Genomic DNA, 19,456 nt, shown 5'->3' on the forward strand with positions numbered 1-19,456 from the left:
ATTTCCTCCAGTCTCAAAATCCTTGTGATGCCTCTTCTTCTCAGTTTGGAAAGCACATAGTAACAAAAAAGATGGCATGTAACATTTTATTTACTCGATTCTCTTTGAGTCTGGCAGCCAGCAGAACTGGCTGAACAAAGGACTGACATGTACAAACCCGGAAGATGAATTCATTAATCTGACAGCAGCACTCAATCTCTCATACTCATGATGACTTTAGATATTCAGAGTTAATAGCAGACAAGATAACTTAACCTGTCACGTCAAAGTCATCAAAGCCTTTTGAGAACAGTGTCTTACGATATTCAACAAGATTTTGTTAGGACAGAAATACATTCAGCATGAACTCTGATGTCACCTAATTCTTTTCAGTGGCTATTATTATAAAAGATCAAGTGACCATTTTTGTTTTGTTTTTTATCTTAAACAGCACAAAGCAGTATGTATTCTGGTTCAAATTAACTAGTTTACAGTACTATATCATGACATGTATACAGATGCAAAGGCATATCCCTTTATGCACTGCTAATTTATTTTATTGAATCTTTGGGAGATAATGAAACCAATCTGACAGCATTAATGAAAAACAAATTGCTTGTTTCACTTTTTCGGCTTATAACTCTTTAAAGATATTTAGAACATGACTTTTTGTCTTGGAAGCTCTATAACTTTTATCACAAATTCAATTTTATTTTGTCATTAAATTGTAAAGACATTGACAGTGTAAGTAAAAAGTTAAATTGAAGGGATTAACCTCCATTCTTTTTATGCCACCAGCCCCTCTTCCTCCATAATACGAAGCATCCACAGTAGGCCACTTCTTCTTAGGCATAGGATCCTCTTCTGGTTCCTACAATTAAAAATAAACATATAATAGGGTGTTGACATTTGTGAGGGTTCCATGCAAAATGCTGTTGCAAATAGCCACAATTGCATATAACAAGGTCCACCTCTGTACCACTGCATGTCCTACAGTATATAGTATGAAAGGTTAAAAGACATAAGTAACCCTCCTTTCTATTATAATTAAAATTAATTAATCAGTTAATTAAAACAAAATTTCTCAACTACAACAATAATTATCTATAATTATGAATGTATAGTAATCAGGTAAAATAAACAACATGAATCCCTCCTCCAGTCCAGCTGATGCCAGCACTTTCTCTCTCTGACTCACTGATTAGCACAGAGTACTGTAATAAAAAAGAGCAATAAAAATGTCAGTGAACCTGTAAAGTTGGCTCCAGCCTGTCATTTTCCATGGGGCAGACACAAAACAGGGAGTGTTTAATACAAAAACATGACCAAACTAGGTAGAGCAGCAGGAGGCAAGGGTAGACTCACTTATTAGCTAGATTCATCTCACTATCTTAGTCTGTGGCGCAGTTTATTTACAGTAAAAATTTAATTTAACAACTTTTGGCTCGGTTTCATGCGTTCCACTCTTCTTCCATCCAAGACCTCATCGGCCAAAGCTAATCCCAAATAAGAAAATTCCCACATTTTAAATACACAGATGTTGAGATCTTACTGTACATGCACACATTATACAGATGCAGCCATTCAAAATGCACGGGCGATACCGCATAATTTTCCGGTGCGCTGTACGCAGTCTACCGCGAGTTACCGATAAATACCACTAGTTACCGTAAATTCTCCTATAATACCGCAAGCAAAATAATAGTATCCGGAATTTCCGCAAGGTGGAGCTAATTAAGCTCAACCTCTCATGTGTGGGCTGTCACCATCAAAGTCTTTAACGAAGATATTACTAATAGTATTAATAATGTATGACCTTGGACAAGCTGTAAGCGTAAACTCAAAGTATTGCCCTGGTCCACATTCTTTTTTTCATTGACCGTCTTTGTAAAAGTAACACCACAGCATTTCGCAATCACGCATTTGTTTCCAATCATGCAAAGTACAATAATTTTTGAGAATCGATTCACCGTGCCTTTCACATGCTCATAAAAGAGACTGATTTAGGAACATAAACATATTACCGTATGCAAACTGTACTGTATACGGTATGTATATGTATATTTAATGTCTTAACTGTGCCTGTTTAAGTATTGAATATTTATACGGAATTTTACCACTGAAGGGAAATCTTAGTGCCTAAGCATAAAAAAATAGGAGCATGCTGCAATGCGTGTGAAGGCCATAAACGATATTAATTTTGGAACTTAAACATGAAAACGTGAAAATTTCTCAAATCTTGTAGTGAGTCCCTCCATGCCTTCCACTCTCCTAGCTTATCCTTTCAAAGTAGAGTATCCCAATCACAAGTGTCAATGGAGAGTTCTCGCAGTAAAGCTCTCCTTGTATGGTCACTGGTGCCACTAGACCAAGAGGGTCAAACAGACTGTTGACAAGACCCCATGGCATGTGAATGGTTTCTCTCCTACAGAGATCCTGAAGGTGAACGTGTCTGACTCTCTTTCCCAACATAGCCCAGGGCCTCTTTGCACTGGCAGAATTTCTTCAGTGAGGTCTAAATCTTTAACGCCTTTAAATAGGTCCTCAGTTGGAAAGGCTTTCATTACTGTGGAAATGCTTGAAGCAATCTTGTGCAGCTTTAGTTTTGACTGTGCCAGGGATGCTTGGGTATGTTTCAGTAAACTAATAGCCTCTGATTCTCTTGGCAGAGATGTGAGACCATCATCCACGTAAAAAATGTCTCTGCACAAACTTACGTGTATCTGATCCATGCCCAGGTTCACCTTCTTCAGCTGTACGTCTCAACCCATTGATAGCGACTGCAGGGGAGGGGCTATTCCCGAAAACATGCAGTCGCATTCGGTACTCGGCTATGTCTTTAGTTATGTAATTGTCTGTGTGCCATATAAACCTCAGGTAGTTCCAGTGGTCTTCCCTCACTACAAAACAGTAGAACATTTGCTCAATGTCTGTGGTTATTGCTACAGGTTCTTTCCTGAAATGGATCAGCACACCAAGCAGAGAATTGCTAAGGTCTGGTCCTGTAAGCAGAACATTATTGAGGGATATGCCACAGTGCCGTGCACTGGAGTCGAACACTACCCTAATCTGTCCGGGCTTCTGAGGATGATACATTCCAAAAATTGGTAGGTATCAGCACTCTTCTCCCTCTTTTAGTGGAGGGTCTGGCTTGATGTTTGTGCCTAAACATCTTTCCCATAAAGGCAGTGAACTGCTCTTTCATCTCTGGTCTTCTGTCTAAGGTGCGCCTCAGAGAGGCAAGGCGGAGAGAGCCAAGGCGGAGAGAGGTTATTGGGGAGAGGCTTGGGAGCTCTGAAGGGTAAAGTAGCAACCCAGCTATTTGTTAATATTTGTGGAATTCCTCTTTTATAATCTTTATAAAGACTTGGTCTTCGAAGGACAGAGCACACTTATTGTCATTTTTGGTTGTCTCAAACACTATACTTCCAAGCACATCATCGGATGCTGTGTTGATATGAGCATTTGCGTTCAATTCTGGGATGTGAGCTGCCACAGACTTTAAGTGAGAGTGGTGAAGTGTTGGCTCTGGTGTTGGTATTTCAGAGCAGTTGTTCAGGATTTCATTCTCACTCCTCTCGTCACAGCCTCAATTTTGAAGCCAACTGCTTTTCTTCCCATCATCTCCATGACTCCAGCACAGGTTTACAGTGAGTAGGGATGGGCTACTTTGAATTTTAAACAGATCAAAGAATTCAGATCTCACCAATGAGCAGTTGCTCTGATCATCCAGAATAGCATACATTTTAACTGAACTTTCACGCTGCCCTCATGGGTACACTTTCACAAGACATATCTTTGAGCATGAACGTGCTTGCAGACCTGGACCATATTCTTCAGTGCACTGGGAGTAGATCGCGGATGAACTACTGAGGTCTTCCTTGTTCTTTGCATAATGCTCAGATTCTTGAGCATCAGGCTTTGATGACCAGGTAGTAGGACTTGGATGCATGGCTGTGCTGTGGCTCTCACTTCCATATTCCTTGCACTTGCACGTTCCTCTATGGGTTAGGCACTGAAACCTCTACATTTTGCTAGGGGATAAGGTTTGTTGTGAATGGGGCAGTGCTTCATGAGATCCTCTTTCTTTGCTGTTTTGTCTGTGCTCGAGTCAATTGTCGTGACAACATCTATTTTGTGTACAGAAATGGGAGTTCTCGGGCTAACGTTTTTGGATATACAGTACGCTTGTCATACCTAACAGGGCCACTAAAGCTCCAAGACAGCACAAAACTTGGGTCATTCCTAGTTCTGGTCTCACTGCAGAACAACCTTGTGAAGAAGGAGAAAGGTGGGTAGCACATATTGTGTTCCTCTTTGTACCTCAAACCTCCAGTGACCACTTTTTCTTGGAAACTGTGAGGCACCTTTTGCACAATTTGATTAATGCCACAAGCTGCATAAAGATAAGCAAGACCGGGTAAATATCCATCCTCTTTTGCAGGCAGCAACTCCATGAGGAGGTCTCAGAGTTCTCTGAGTTTGATATGATCTCTGCTGGATATGCGTGGGAAGTTGACTAGCTTCCTGAATAGAGCACTTCTTATTACCTCTGGAGCAACATAACACTCTGCCAGTCTATCCCAGACCATTTTAAGAGCCGCACCTGGATTGTTTATATGAACAGCCCTGATCCTTCTGACATGTTCAGATGATTCTTTACCTAGCCACTTTGCTAAGAGATCTACCTCCTCAATAGGTGTCAGACTTAAACCCTGGATAGCATTATGGAAGGATGACTGCCATGTCCTGTAGCTCTCAGGCTGGTCATTGAACTTTATCAATCCAGCAGTCACAAGCTCTCTCCGTACTAAATACTTGTCAAAGTCGACAATGTTGGAGGTTTGGGCCTCCTGTGTATGATGCTGACTGTGCTAAAGGGAAGAGTGAAGAGTTCATTGTAAGCCCTGTGCTCTGTGAGAGAGCTGTCTTTTAGAGGAAGGCTTTAATGGAAGAGCTGCAACTAGGCAACCTTGTATGAGAGGTGGATACAATCTGTGCTGACACTTTTGTGACATCCTTTTGGGGCTACTTACTTGCAGAGAATGGGTGTTCATCAGTGTTGCGTGAATGATTAACCTGGGTAACATTATGTTTTGTTGCTAATGATGTTTTCATGTCACCACATGATGATGAGCCAGACTGAAAGGTGTCAGCGTCAAGTGTTTCTTGACTCTGCTTCTGTATGTACCCATCTGTCCTTCTCTTAACAGTTTGGGGTGTGAATGAGCTACAGCGGCTGCCGATCTCCTCACCCTGTACATCTGCTGCTGCCTCTAATATTTCAGCCTGAGCCTACGCAGCAGCGGCCTCCTTCTCTAACTGCAGAGCCTCTAGTCTAGCCTCTTTCATTGTAGCTTTTTCTGTCTCTAGTCTTGCCTTTTCTCTTTTCATAGCCAACTCCTTCTCTGCAAATGATCCTGCAGGTTCAGCTAAGGCTCGAGCTCTGCTGCTGCACTGCTAAGTTGATTACTGAGAGGAGCATGTGTGCCTTGAACTGGTAAAAGACGCTTTATCATCTTCCGTGTTTATAGTGTTGAATGCTACAGTGTATTAAACTGCTTTCTTTGCTCGCTGCATTTGATGGAACACCTGGCTTTTCACTGTACTGTCAGACATTTTTAATGTCTTTCTTTAAAAATCAATTTCTCACATTTTGGCACACCTACAGATGCAGCCATTCAAAATGCACAGTTTGGCTGTCCAAAATGACCGACAGGGGCACTCGTGGTGCATTAGTCGGTAGTGAAAAGATTTAATCATTTAATCTCTTTTCTCTGCACATTTTAATCATAAAAAGAAGAGGAGCATAACACATCAGAAGGTTATAAACTATATTAATTTAGGAACATAAACATATTATGTAAACTGTATATTGCTGGTATTGGTATTTTAAAGAAAAAATACACACTAGTATTCCATTTCTCCCTAAACATTTTAAGCATCAAAGTCTTACATGTGGTTATTTCGGAAACGTTTTACAAATTAACATAATCCAATATGCATATGGTAATTTGCAGTATGACAAGAAATGGAGCGTTATACCGCGTTTTGATGTGACACATCCACCGTGTTATACGGCAGCATACGTCGCTTGTTTTGAATAGCTGCATCTGTAGGCTGTCTCTAAAATGTCTACTTCCTTGGATACAAATTTGTGATTGAACAAGTATAAAAATCCTGCATTTTTTTACGAAGACAGGACATGAATTGGTTTTCTCAGCCTTCCAAGAATGTAAAATAAATAATAAAAAAATTGAAGAATAAATTATTTACTTAAATTATTTATTATTTTACTATTGAATTTCACTGCTGTCTCTGCAGAGGCTTCTTATAATGTTTACAGTTATTTTTTTAAACTTTTATAACACTTTTATGGTATTTACTTTTTATACAGTATTCATAAGAAACAGGTTCAGTAAAATAAAAAAAACACTACACATGCATGCTATAGAGAGGAGGGTTTAAGTCTCTGAATGGTCAGAATTTTCTGACAGCTATTTCAGCTTATTAGGTAAGGGTTTTCTAGACCTGGTTGATATGAACATGATATAGGAGCTTCAGCATCCATCTTTGTTCCATTATGTACTTTTTTAATAAACATTCTTGATGTATTTGAGCAAATTTCTGTTTCTGTGTTTGCATTTTGCTGGATATATTTTGGTGTTTCTCTAAACTGAAACATGAGATGAATATTTCTATAAAAAAAGGTTTATTTGCTTTATGCTGATGTATTTTGTTATGAAACACAGTTGTGAAAAGATCAAGTTATTTTGCGTTCTGTTGTCTGTGATGTTGTGTTTTGATCTTGCCGGTAAAAATCTATTTTATTCAACGTGCAGTTTCTGTCTAAAAACAGCATTAAGACTATTATTTTTTTTATTACAAAATAGTTTCAATAAAGTAACAGCAAACTTAATGGTCATGTATACAGAAAAAAATAGAGAAATGATTAAACAGAATCATTTACAATTTACAATTAAAATAAGCATTTGGAATACAGTATGAAGGCAATGAGGCAGACACAGAACCAGTTAAATAAAAGCCCTTCTAAAAACAAAGGTTTTGAGTCTAGATTTGAAAGAGCTAACAGAAAGTGACTAATTGATATCCCTCAGGATAAAATTTCGGCTCTTCGGGCATAGCAAGAAAAATCCCTGTCATCAATAGAATGTAAATGGATAAGGGGACAGACAGGAGACCAGAAGTAGATAAACAAAGGGAAGGTGGTGAGTACAACAAAAATAAGTCAGACTGAGGTGTAAAGCCATGTAGAGCCTTTTCATAAGCATGAAGTTGACATGAAACCAGGAAGCCAGTGCAAGTCCAAAGTCTGGACATACTGAAGTTTGTTCAGTGTGGATTTTGATATCCCAGCAGGTAGGGCATTGCAGTAATCAATTTGAGAGAAGACAAAAGTGTCGACTAACTTTTCAGCAACAGTTAGCGAAAAGATAGTACATACAAATCCAGCCATTCAGAATGTGCAAAGCGAAATGTGCCACACTGCATATAGCATACTTTATTAAACCACGTTATAATGCAATTTTTTAACCCACCTCTACCCCCCCAAGTTTTTTTCCTTCTTTCTCTTTTTCTCATTCTCAGTTTTTTCTTTTTTTCTTATTAGACAAAAAAATTCTCACATTCACAAAAAAAATATTAAAACACAAGAAGAAAAAAAAGATTAATTCAAAAACTTCCTACTTATATTCATAACATCCAGTGCCATTCAAGTATGTCTATATGGGCCCCAAACATTCCTATATACAGTGATACAGCCTCTTTAATACATTCTTAGTACGACGGTCCTGTACTGTCCACCTTTTTTCACAATATCATTTTTTAGCAATAATACAAGAAAGTATTTTTATATTGAATTGCTGCTTTAACCTTTGATAAAACACCAATGATACATGTAATGGGAGTAAGTGGAATTGAGATATTTAGGTACCCGAGAGCTTTCCCTACTGTGGAGGTCCATAATGACTGTATGTGCCGACAATATCATAATAAGTTCAATAGTGTTACTTTATGTGTGTTACATTTTGAACACATTCCTGTATTATGCAACTTCATCTTTTTCAATTTTTCAGGGGTAAATATAGTCTATTTAAAATTTTGTACTGAAGTAGTTTGTTATGTATAGCTCTTAATGGATAACTAACCCTACACAGAGATCGACTGTCCACTGAGATGCACAACTACCAAAAGACCTGTCAGATCTTACATTGAGAAGGTTGTAAAATGTCCGAGCCTTCATATGTTAGTCTGCAATAGTTTATTGCTGTAATTATCCAGTTGCTGGTTTAGTTCACTTAAAGGAAAGGTTTAGACGGTAAACTTAAGTTTTGCATAATTTAAACATTATTTTGCTGGAAGAGATGTTTGGTGAGATAATTCAGAAAAAGACAACAATTTGTTATCTCTAATTATATGACCCAATTTACTAACACCTACTTGGATCCATAATGGCCAATTAATTGGTCTTGACAGTATAGTTAGTCTTGATGATCTAAATAATGGTTGATGTATAGATAATGAGGTGTCATAAGATAATTAATTTTAATATTTTAAAAGAAGAGCCAATTGGTGTTTCAATTAAGGGTTTTGGACATAACTTGCTATAATACAAACTTTCTATGGAGATACCTAGATCCGATGCTGTATCATGCTCAATTTGTACCCAATCATTTTCTATTTCTGCTTTAAACCACTTCTTTACTTGAACTGAGCCAAATGCCAGGTAATTATTATAACATTCGGTAGGTCTAACCCACGTTTATTTTTTGCTGCACTAATGTCAATTGATAATTTATTTTAGGTAGTATTGACATCTTAACTATATTAATTCTGACCGACATGGAAATAGGTAAACATCTCCATCTACATATGTCTCCATTTATTTTAATTAACAAGTCTCTTAAGTTTACATGTCTGGTAGCTTTTAGACTTTATTCGCAGCCCCAGATACCCTATCTCTGTTGTAACTCATACAGGAAGAGCAAACGTATGGTTCAATGGTAACGAATTTAGATACATAAGCTCTGTTTTGCTCCAATTGACCTTATAGCCTGACATCTTACCAAACCTTTTAATAACATCTATTACTGCAGAGTTTGATTTGTGCACATCTGCTTAAAACAGTATAACATCATCAGCATATAGAGTGATCTTATAAACATTTTTATACCTTTTATCTGTACTGATGCTCTTATTTTGCAGGCTAATGTTTTGAGTGCTAAATTAAATTGTAAGTGTAAAAGATGACACCCTTGTTTGGTACCTCTATATAAACAAAAAGGAACAAGTAATACAGATGCAGCCATTCAAAATGCGCGGGCGATACCGCATTATTTTCCAGTACGCTGTACGCAGTCTACCGCAAGCTACAGGTAAATACCGCGAGTTACCGTAAATTCTCCTATAATACGACAAGCAAAATAATAGTATCCGGAATTTCTGCAAGGTGGAGCTAATAAAGCTCAACCTCTCATGTTTGAGCTGTGGCCATCAAAGTCTTTAACGAAGATATTACTAATAGTATTAATAATGAATGACCTTGGACAAGCTGTAAGTGTAAACTCAAGTGTTGCCCTGGTCAACATTCTTTTTTTCATTGACCGTCTTTGTAAAAGTAACACCACAGCATTTCGCAATCACGCATTTGTTTCCAATCATGCAAAGTACAGTAATTTCTGAGAATCGATTCACCATGCCTTTCACATGCTCATAAAAGAGATTGATTTAGGAACATAAACATATTACCTTATGAAAACTGTACTGTATACAGTATGTATATGTATATTTAATGTCTTAACTGTGCCCGTTTAAGTATTGAATATTCATATCTAATTTTACCACTGAAGGGAAATCTTAGTAGCTGAGCATAAAAAGAATAGGAGCATACTGCAACGCGTGTGAAGGCCATAAACGATATTAATTTTGGAGCATAAACATACAGTATATGGCTGGTCTCGGTACTTTAAAGAAAACACACACGAAACATGGTTTCATTATGACCAGAATCGGTCTTGAGATATTTTTAACTTGATTTACAGTATTTGAGAGGTATGTCTTAACACCGATACTACAGTGCGTAAATACTGCTCACGTATATGTTTCTAGGTTTATATTATGCATTTCATACGGTCAAATTACTTTTGAGCAACTAATAAGAAGCGCGAAACGATACGCGTTTTAGTTTCGTTTTGTGCTGGGACTCTACTTTTAACAATGTTGCCGTGGATTGATTAGAGATATCAAGTACATACAAGTAATTTTTTAAATGTTGTAGTTCGTCTTGTAAAAATGTTACGAGTACATCATCTATCAACAATTACACAGGTTCTGTTTCCATATTGCGGATTTTGGTTACGTAATATTATTTTCTAGATTTCACGTTGTGAATATATGATTTGGGCAAACAGAGCCGCAAAGAAGTACATTATGGGTTGTTGTTTTGTTTTTTTTTGCAGTTTTATCTAGAACAAGCGATGCTTGTCTGATTCTTGTGAAACTATCCACACGACAGTTACAGTACCTAGGAGTTGACTTCAGTGATGTCACTGATGGGATGTTTCTAAAAATCCATCCTCTGTAAAACGTCTTCTCTAGTTGTCCTGCATATGTATTCACTAATGAAGCTGTGTGTTCTGAGCCTGGATCTCTACATTTCTGTATGAACCAGCTTAGAGGGCTAAAGACAGCTTGTGTTTAAATTGAGTGTAAGCTAATTTATGCTTCTAAAGTCATGGTCAGCATTTATTATTGTACTGTGCTGTAAACTTCTTCTGTGCCTAGTCACATTATTTGATAGCGTTTTTATAGCGTTGTCAAATCTGGTGGCGCTGTGTGTTAGTTTCGTGACTCCCATGTCACATAGTCTGTAATTGAATCCCATGGAACTATGACTTTATTTTTTAACAAACATTTCTTTGAAAAAATGAAACGTTTCCCTTGGTCATAGATTAAATAAAACCTCACTCGCACCAAACATGATTGAATTTAAGTCTTTTTAATAACAATGAATAGTCACCTATGCGTTACAAAATAAACATTTATATTGATTTGAATCGCGTTTTGATTTAAATCGTAAACACGTGTTTAAATATATGTGTTTAAAAGCGATATACTGTATAAAAGCGCTGATTCTTATGGAGTGTGTTCCGCCGGGGATTCAAAAAAATTTATTTTTTAATCGCGTATCTAAGGAAAATTGCAGTATAACTTTGTTCATGCACAAACAGTGGCATGTTACATTATAATTTGGGTGTCTCCTCTTGCCAGAAAGCTCTAAACTGCAACGTAAATTGCAAAAATGCATTTGGAATCTGTCCAAGCCCTCCTACGAAAATTATTTAAACTGCGACACTGATCATTCATCTCTAAATAAACTTTATTTTATATAGCGTTTTAAGCGAATAGGTAATTAGATTGCTCATAAACCTAATCACTTTTACTACATAAACACAGCGTGGTTGCTCTCTGAAAATGCTTTTCCTTTATATTTAGGCTCAGATTTCAACTATAGATCGTATTATTATAAACTTTCTTGGAAAAATGTATTTTATGTAAACCATGTTTGCTATTAATTCATTTAGGGCTAAAATACGTTCATTGTCTTCCAATCGAGTTGAGTTGACATTGGAAGCTTGCCACTCCCGGACTGTTAAACCAACGCATTAGCATGTTAAACCAATTCTATTGAGGAGCCCAGCTACCACTTAACACTGTACTTCCTACTTTGAAAATACCTGTGAAACCGGTTTAATTCGTCACAGCCAGCACTCCGGCAGAGAGGGGGTTGAGTAAAGTAGAAGCAGGCGAGATTTCCAGCGAAAGACACCTCCCCCCCCCTCAAAAACCCAGTAAATCGAGGTGGATTTAGAGGATGATAAAGAGGATAAACTGGGATGGGAGGAGGGTTTGGTTTTGCATAAGGGGCGGGATTATGATAATTGGAGGAATTTGCGAGAGTATAATGGTTTGATATATTTGATTTTGTATTGTGGTCGTTATCTATGTTTTTGGTTGGTTTTATGATTATATGGTTGTTTTTGTTGGTTGGTTGTTATTATGGTTATTAATAATATGATCTATAGTTGAAATCTGAGCCTAAATAAAAAGAAAAAGCAAGTGATTAGGTTTATGAGCAATCGAATTACTTATTCGTTTAAAACGCTATATAAAATAAAGTTTATTAATAATTTGCTAGACAGAGCGGTGAACATTATTATGCATTAGACAAAGATAACGAAATCTGTGTACGCTGTAAGGTTTTTACTTCTTAAACTTTTAAAATACACGTTTCGAACAGAAAGAAATCCCCTTCCTGGTACAGTACTGTATGTATAGCAAACCAGCACGGCTTTTTTCTCCAATCAGAGGGGTGTCAGATGGTGTCAGCCAATCACCATTCTGAAGCCCTACCATAATCTCTGGTATGGGGAGACCCCAGAATTCTGTCCCATAGTTTAGACAGATGATAGATACTTTTATTGATCCCGTGAGGGAAATAAAGTAAATCATTTTCATTTTAGGAAATTATTAAACGCTCGGTTAAAAGCAAAGGAGATTGTCTGTTATAGTGGACATAAAAACAAGAGTTCGCTGGCATTATATCCTAGAAGACACAGACCAGGAGAATGCCCGCAGCGTAAAAGAAAATGCCAGATGAACTGGGCGTTTGCCCAGCGTACTTATAGTGGACATAAAAACAAGAGTTCGCTGGCATTATATAATTATACGAATTACACGAATATAATTATATCTTATTAATTTCTTGAGATACGCGATTCTTTTAATACAGTCTTTGCTGTGCTCTAGAGGATCCTTGTGATATTTTGAGCTCTTGGTGAATGATAAGTGTCGCAGTTTAAATCATTTTCGTAGTTAGAAATTATGGAACGCTCTGTTAAAAGCAAGGGAGTTTTTATGTCCGTTGCAGTTCTTTTGAAACTGAACATGTTTGAATTGACTGAGCTCCGTGCTGTACCACACAATGTCTGTTTTTTTTGTGCTGTCCTACTGTACTTCCTACATTGAAAATACCCGTGAAACCGGTTTAATTCATCACAGCCAGCCCTCCCGCAGAGAACTCGTTAATGTCTTAGCACAAAGCAGAAACTTCTTGGAAAGATTACAGATTTTAATCGTCTTTTTTCTGTGTAGGGAAAACCGGCTCAGGGACGCCAAATATGTAATCAATGCCATAGCAAAATTAAATGTAGTGGCTCTCTGAAGGCACCAGTTCTGTAGGGTTTGGGCATTTACTGAGACAATTATTAATTGTAGCAGTAAATCACAAAGTTGATTCTTTTGATGGCTTTAGAATCCAACCATGCGACATAACTCAAACAACGCACACACACAGGTACTAATACACGAGGATACATTTATTAATACATAGAATATGCATGTAAACCTAACAGATCTTATCGAGAGGGTTATCAGAATACAAAAGATATATATTCAGTCAGTTACAAAGTGTTACACATATCAAGAGGACATACGTTCAGTATATCATTCATTAAGAACGTTTCGTAAATGAACTTGGTTATAACTTCTACATTAGATACTCAAAACAAGTACATAACTCTTAGGAATTAAATTGATATCAACTGGTTGGGATAACAATTGAATTCTCGAGCTGTAATGCATTGAAGTTGAATACTCATCCAATCTCTGGGGATTCAGATCTCCTGCGGGCACAAAGAAACAGTTGCAGGCTGTTACTGTCCAATCCGCGCTCTCTGGCTCCGTGCCAGGCTGTGCTGTGCGGCTTGCGACGGTGCGCTGCTGATGCTCACTGTTGGCTTTAACTAGCAAAGTTTGTGCACAGAAGAAAAGATGACTGTGGGTCCCAGCAAGTCAGGAAGAGGACCGGTTCGTTCCTGATGAAGAGCTAGTTCTGAATAGTGATTCAGCTGTCCACAGTTCTGACCTGTTCACGAGGCCTGCTGCTGGTTACTCTCTGGCAACCTCCACTCTAGACTTTTAGAACAAAGGAAAGTTCTGGCACTCGGATACACTGGCTGTTCCGTGGTTGTCCGGGCTGAGTCTCAGGATGGTCAGGAGGCGCGCTGCGAGAATGTCCTGCCCTTGGGAGCCTTCTGCTCCTAGGCCGTCCTGCCCTGGAATTCTCCTTTGAATTCCCTTTAGAACAGTCCACAGAATCCTCTCCAGAATCTTACTGAATCTTACTGAATCTCCGTGTTGCCTGTTTTTACCTGGAGGAACTTCAGCTCATTGATTGGCTGAAAGTTCCATGGGCATCAGAGTCCCACGTGGGTTACTCGGCCCTACCAGTCCCTGATTGGTTGATCAAGGTGAGATATGAGTCACTTACTCCTGACACTTAGTAATGCAGTCCAGATGTCCAACTGGCACTCCCTAGACAGATAGGCGCCAATGGATGACCATTGATCATGATAGCCAGGCTTAGCTAAGTGCATCCCCCTTTGGGAGCTGTCCTTATCAAAGGACCCTAAATCAAAGGAACCTTACATGAATAGTCTCTCTGTGGCTGCACCACAGAGATGAACAGAGAAATGGGGCCTAATTTGGGAAAGCTCAGAAACACTTAATTCTGCCTTATTATTAAGCCTCGCCGCTACATCTGAACCAGGGAAAATCTGATCATGTTTCCCTGTAACAATAATAAAAAACTTTATTTTGCATATTACCTTTAAAAGTGGCATCTCAAAACAATACAGTAGGTGTAAACCACAGATTACAAAGTAAATACCCAGACAAAAGCAAACGCGTTTTTAATAAGATGCTTTTATTCGTTCATAATCCGACGATCTCAGGAAGACTAATGGGGGTCTGGCTTTTTTTCTGGAAAACCATAACTCTGGTCTTGTCCAGATTGACTGTCAGCGCCCAGGTCTGACAGTGCTGCTCCAGCCTCTGTTCTGTGGGCGAACAGAAGGAACTCGAGGAACTCGATTTCTGTAATTAATAAAGATCAGTAAATCAAGGGACAAAACAGTTATTGCGCCAGGCTCCTCAATGGGCTTCGACATGCTAATGCGTTGGTTTAACAGTCCGGGTGTGGCAATGTTTTTTATTATTGTTATAGAGAAACATGATCAGATTTTTCCCGGTCCAGAAAAAAAGATCTGAAGTACTGTACCCTATACTAGTTTGTCACTCTTCTCATCCCCTCTTTGCTAAATGGCTTTTGAATCGAGTAACATGAAGACAGAGGTGAAACAGCCCTACACACCCCTGTCGCAGTACACGAATATAATTATATCTTATTAATTTCTTGAGATACGCGATTCTTTTAATACAGTCTTTGCTGTACTCTAGAGGATCCTTGTGATATTTCCAGCTCTTGGTGAATGATAAGTGTCGCAGTTTAAATCATTTTCGTAGTTAGAAATTATGGAACGCTCTGTTAAAAGCAAGGGAGTTTTTATGTCCGTTGCAGTTCTTTTGCAACATGAATATAATTATATCATTATTAATTTCTTGAGATACGCGATTCCATATTATATTCACTTTTAATCAAATTCTAAAAGTATGCTTGTTGACTCCGGTATCACGTTAGTTAAAGACTTTGATGCTTAAAATGTTTAGGGAGAAATGGAATACTGGTGTGTATGTTTTCTTTAAAGTACCGAGACCAGCCATATACTGTATGTTTAAGTTCCAAAATTAATATCATTTATGGACTTCACACGCGTTGCAGTACGCTCCTATTCTTTTTATGCTCAGGCACTAAGATTTCCCTTCAGAGGTAAAATTCCATATAAATATTAAATACTACAATGGACACAGTAAAGACGTTTACTGTAAATCTTTCTACGACAGACCAACGGACCACGAGTGCCCCTGTCGGTCAACCAATCACGTACCGCGGTACCCTGCGTCATCTTGCGTCACGATGCGCGACGCCATAGCCTATTACCTCCGGTACGTGTCTGTACCGCACACTTTGAATGGCTGCATCTGTAGGTTTATTCCATTCTGAAAAAAAGAAGAGAGAAAAAACACAACGTTTCGGCCGTGGAGCCTTCTTCAGGTGTGAGAGAGACAAGGCAGTAGTCAAAGGTAATGTAGTGGGAGAACAAAGGCTGGGAGGGAGGAGGGGTTAGAGGCGGGAGTAGGGGACAGAAAGAGAGGTCAATCAAGAGGTGTGAAGTTAGTATAGGTGTAGAAAGGTGTGAAATAAAACTTCCAAAGAATGAAGAAAATTTAGTAGAATAGTAGTCTCTTACAGACTACTATTCTACTAAATTTTCTCCATTCTTTGGAAGTTTAATTTCACACCTTTCTACAGACTACTATTCTACTAAATTTTCTCCATTCTTTGGAAGTTTCATTTCACACCTTTCTACACCTATCCTGACTTCACACCTCTTTATTGGCCTCTCTTTCTGTCCCCTGCTCCTGCCTCTAACCCCTCCTCCCTCCCAGCCTTTGTTCTCCCACTACATTATCTTTGCCTACTGCCTTGTCTCTCTCACACCTGAAGAAGGCTCCACAGCCGAAATGTTGTGTTTCTTCTCTCTTCTTTTTTTCAGCACGGAATAAACCTATTACTTGTTCCTTTGCAGCCTACGCATGCTGACGCAGCTACCCACTGGAGCTACTATAAACAAAAAGGTTTCGATATACAGCTGTTAGTCACTGTAGATGCCTGTGGACTGCAATATAAGATTTCAACCCATTTATTGAAATCTGGGCCACAATGAAACAATTGTAACACAGTAAATAAGTACATCCATTCAACTCTGTCAAAGGCCTTCTCTGCCTCCATTGTGCATATGGAGGCAGAGAAGTTGAAGTTGATTTACTGAGTTTAGCATGTTAAATCAAATTAAACAGCTTTCTTGTTTTATCTAAAGAATATCTATTTTTCATAAATCCTGTTTGTTCCTGCTGCATGATGTTTGGTAGCACCTTAACAAACCGATTATCGAGTATTTTAGCTAGAATCTTATTGTCCAAAATCATTAAGTTTATTGGGCGGTAACTACTGCACAATGATGGATCATTACCCTTCTTATATAGAAGGGTTATTAGAGACTCTCTAAATGATAATGAAGTTGTAACTGTTAACCACATATTATTAAATGTTTACAGTAAGATTGACCTAAGAATGGACTGAAATATCTGGTAGAACTCAGCCGTATACCCATCAGGTCCAGGTGATTTATTGTAAGAAAAGAAGGCAATGGCTTCTTTAACTTCTGATAAAGTGAGAGATGACTCAAGTATATTTCTATCTTCTGTACTAAGCATTGGGAACTCTGTATCTACAAGAAAGCACTGCATATCTTTCAATGTGCTAGAGGCTTCGGATGAATATAATTTTTCAAAGAAACTAACAAAGGTTGAATTTATTTCTTTCTAATCTTGGGTAATTGGCCCATCCTTTTTCTTGATGCAGCTAATAGTATTGCGCATACAGCGCTTTTTTAACCTGGCTGCAAGCATTTTCCTAGCATATTTTATCCAATACAAGATCGCATTGGAATGGTGATCCATATAGCTACACGCTCATAAAAACTGCATTTAGAGGGTTGATGTGCTGTTCCCACGTTCATCAAAATTGATCAAAGCATTTCAGGTTTTTTTACCTGCATGAACTGTATTTTGTGGAAGAAGGGAAAAAAATGAACTGGAAACTGGCTATTGTTTAATGGATTTGGAAATGCACATGGTAACATATTGTATATTAGCCAAGGAGAAAACACCTCACCAATCTAAGATGCTTTATTGAGATTTGAGACTCCAGCCTCATTGTTCCAACTTTGAGTGTTAAGTGTTGTAAATCTACATGTTTACAAATTTAGTTAAGTCTTGTTAAAGTGTTTTGTGTAAAAAATGAAAATTCGGTTTCCAAAGTCACATGTAATACGAAGTTTGAGACAGTTTTTGATTAAATATCATTCATGTATGGGAGGTTACAGGACTACTTGTGAAGTAGCAATATCAAGGTTTGGTGAGATTTTCACTCTTCAATCTTAAAATCATCAATGGACTAGATAAATTCTTATAAGTGATGGTTTCACGATTAAAGTACTAGAAAACAAAATGGCGCTTTTATTAACTTTTTATTCTTTACCCAATCTTGTATAAGATGTTTCATTTATGTTGGTGGTCACTATGCTTGAAGCAGTTAGAAAACGGATGGTTTGGCAGATGCATAATTGTAAAAGCTTCCAAATTCAACATGGAAGACATTCTCTTTAAATGTTGTTTAAGAATGTAGCCCACACCGAAATTCCCTCCCCCCACTGCAAAGATATAAGCACTAATTGAGAAAGCTCATGTGAAGACAAATGATTAGCAATCGATCATAAATTATATAAAAAAGATTATAATGCTCACATTAAAAATGTGGGCTTGACCACAATGTAACTTATCTGAAGAAGTAGAAAGAGCATAATGATGTTTATTTAGGCTCATGTCTTTATTTATTTAGCCACAATCCTTTAGACTTTTCTTCATTGTATGTATAACCATAATCAATGACTGATGTGCTAGTCACTTATATTACAGAGTTACACCCTGAAATTAGACACAAGAAGGGTGTGAAGAATGTCATAGCTGATGCACTATCAAGTAGTTAGCTTTGGGGGAATTCTTCTGTAAGCTGAAGAGTTATAGTGGAGTTCAGAAACTTGTTTTTATTTTTAGCTGTTTTCAAAATTTCCCGAAAGCCATGTCATTTCTATGTGTCACAGAAAAAATATGTGTTTAACATGGGAATGCTTACTGACAGTGTCGCACTTCATATATACAAAAGACAGAGCACATGCGGCTTTAGATTTTTTTCCCATAAAGACGATATTCTACTGTTGTTAAAGTCAATGCTACTTGCATGGGAAATATTATTGCATATACAGTACAATGCAAATCACAATATTAATATAGTAGGCAACATTTTTCCCAAAATAACAATTGCGTTTATTTTTTTCAGATAAACAAGATACTTTTCAGGTATAAATGCAATACTATCTCTTATAAACAATTTGTTTTCTCCGTGGCATTAATAAGCTTCCATACTTGAGTGCAGTGTCCTACATCACAAACTATGAGTGTTTCATTGTCCAATGTAACTTCATCAACAGCAAAATATAGTTAAAATGGGCATATCAAAATATTTCTAAAATAACCACAAGTGAAAGAGTTAATAAAATCAATGCAGATGTTTACAAGAAAGTGGAATACGGTACCACTACCAGGTATGCTGTATAAATACAGATCCAGCTATTAAAAATGCGCAGATGTTGTGTTAATTTGCAGTGTGGACCTTGTGGCATGTTAAACATTAAACTTATTAAAACAAAGGTATATTTTATAAAAGCAAGATTGCTCAGTTGGACAAAAGTACAGTATTCCACCTTCTTCATAAATATTTTATGCATCAAAGTCTTTAACTTGGTAACTTACAGTAAGTTATGGTTTTAATGTGCTTGTTCTAACATTATAACGTTTATATACTGTACTTCATAAA

At 37.7% G+C, this 19,456-nt stretch overlaps 1 protein-coding gene across 2 annotated transcripts in view; it reads right to left on the reverse strand.

Moving 5' to 3' along the window:
* Positions 1–19,456, reverse strand: part of antxr2a (ANTXR cell adhesion molecule 2a) — a 235,825-nt gene that overhangs the window by 80,103 nt on the left and 136,266 nt on the right. Inside the window, exon 14 of one of the 2 annotated variants that reach the window (XM_015365593.2) lies at positions 755–850. In XM_015365593.2, coding sequence (XP_015221079.1) covers positions 755–850 — 96 coding nt within the window. Of the gene's footprint in view, positions 1–754; positions 851–14,745; positions 14,935–19,456 lie in introns of those variants that run through there. The other variant, XM_069187145.1, reaches the window with a different exon arrangement.

The sequence above is a fragment of the Lepisosteus oculatus genome, chromosome 3 (genome assembly GCF_040954835.1).
Source record: "Lepisosteus oculatus isolate fLepOcu1 chromosome 3, fLepOcu1.hap2, whole genome shotgun sequence".
Taxonomy (NCBI): Eukaryota; Metazoa; Chordata; class Actinopteri; order Semionotiformes; family Lepisosteidae; genus Lepisosteus; species Lepisosteus oculatus.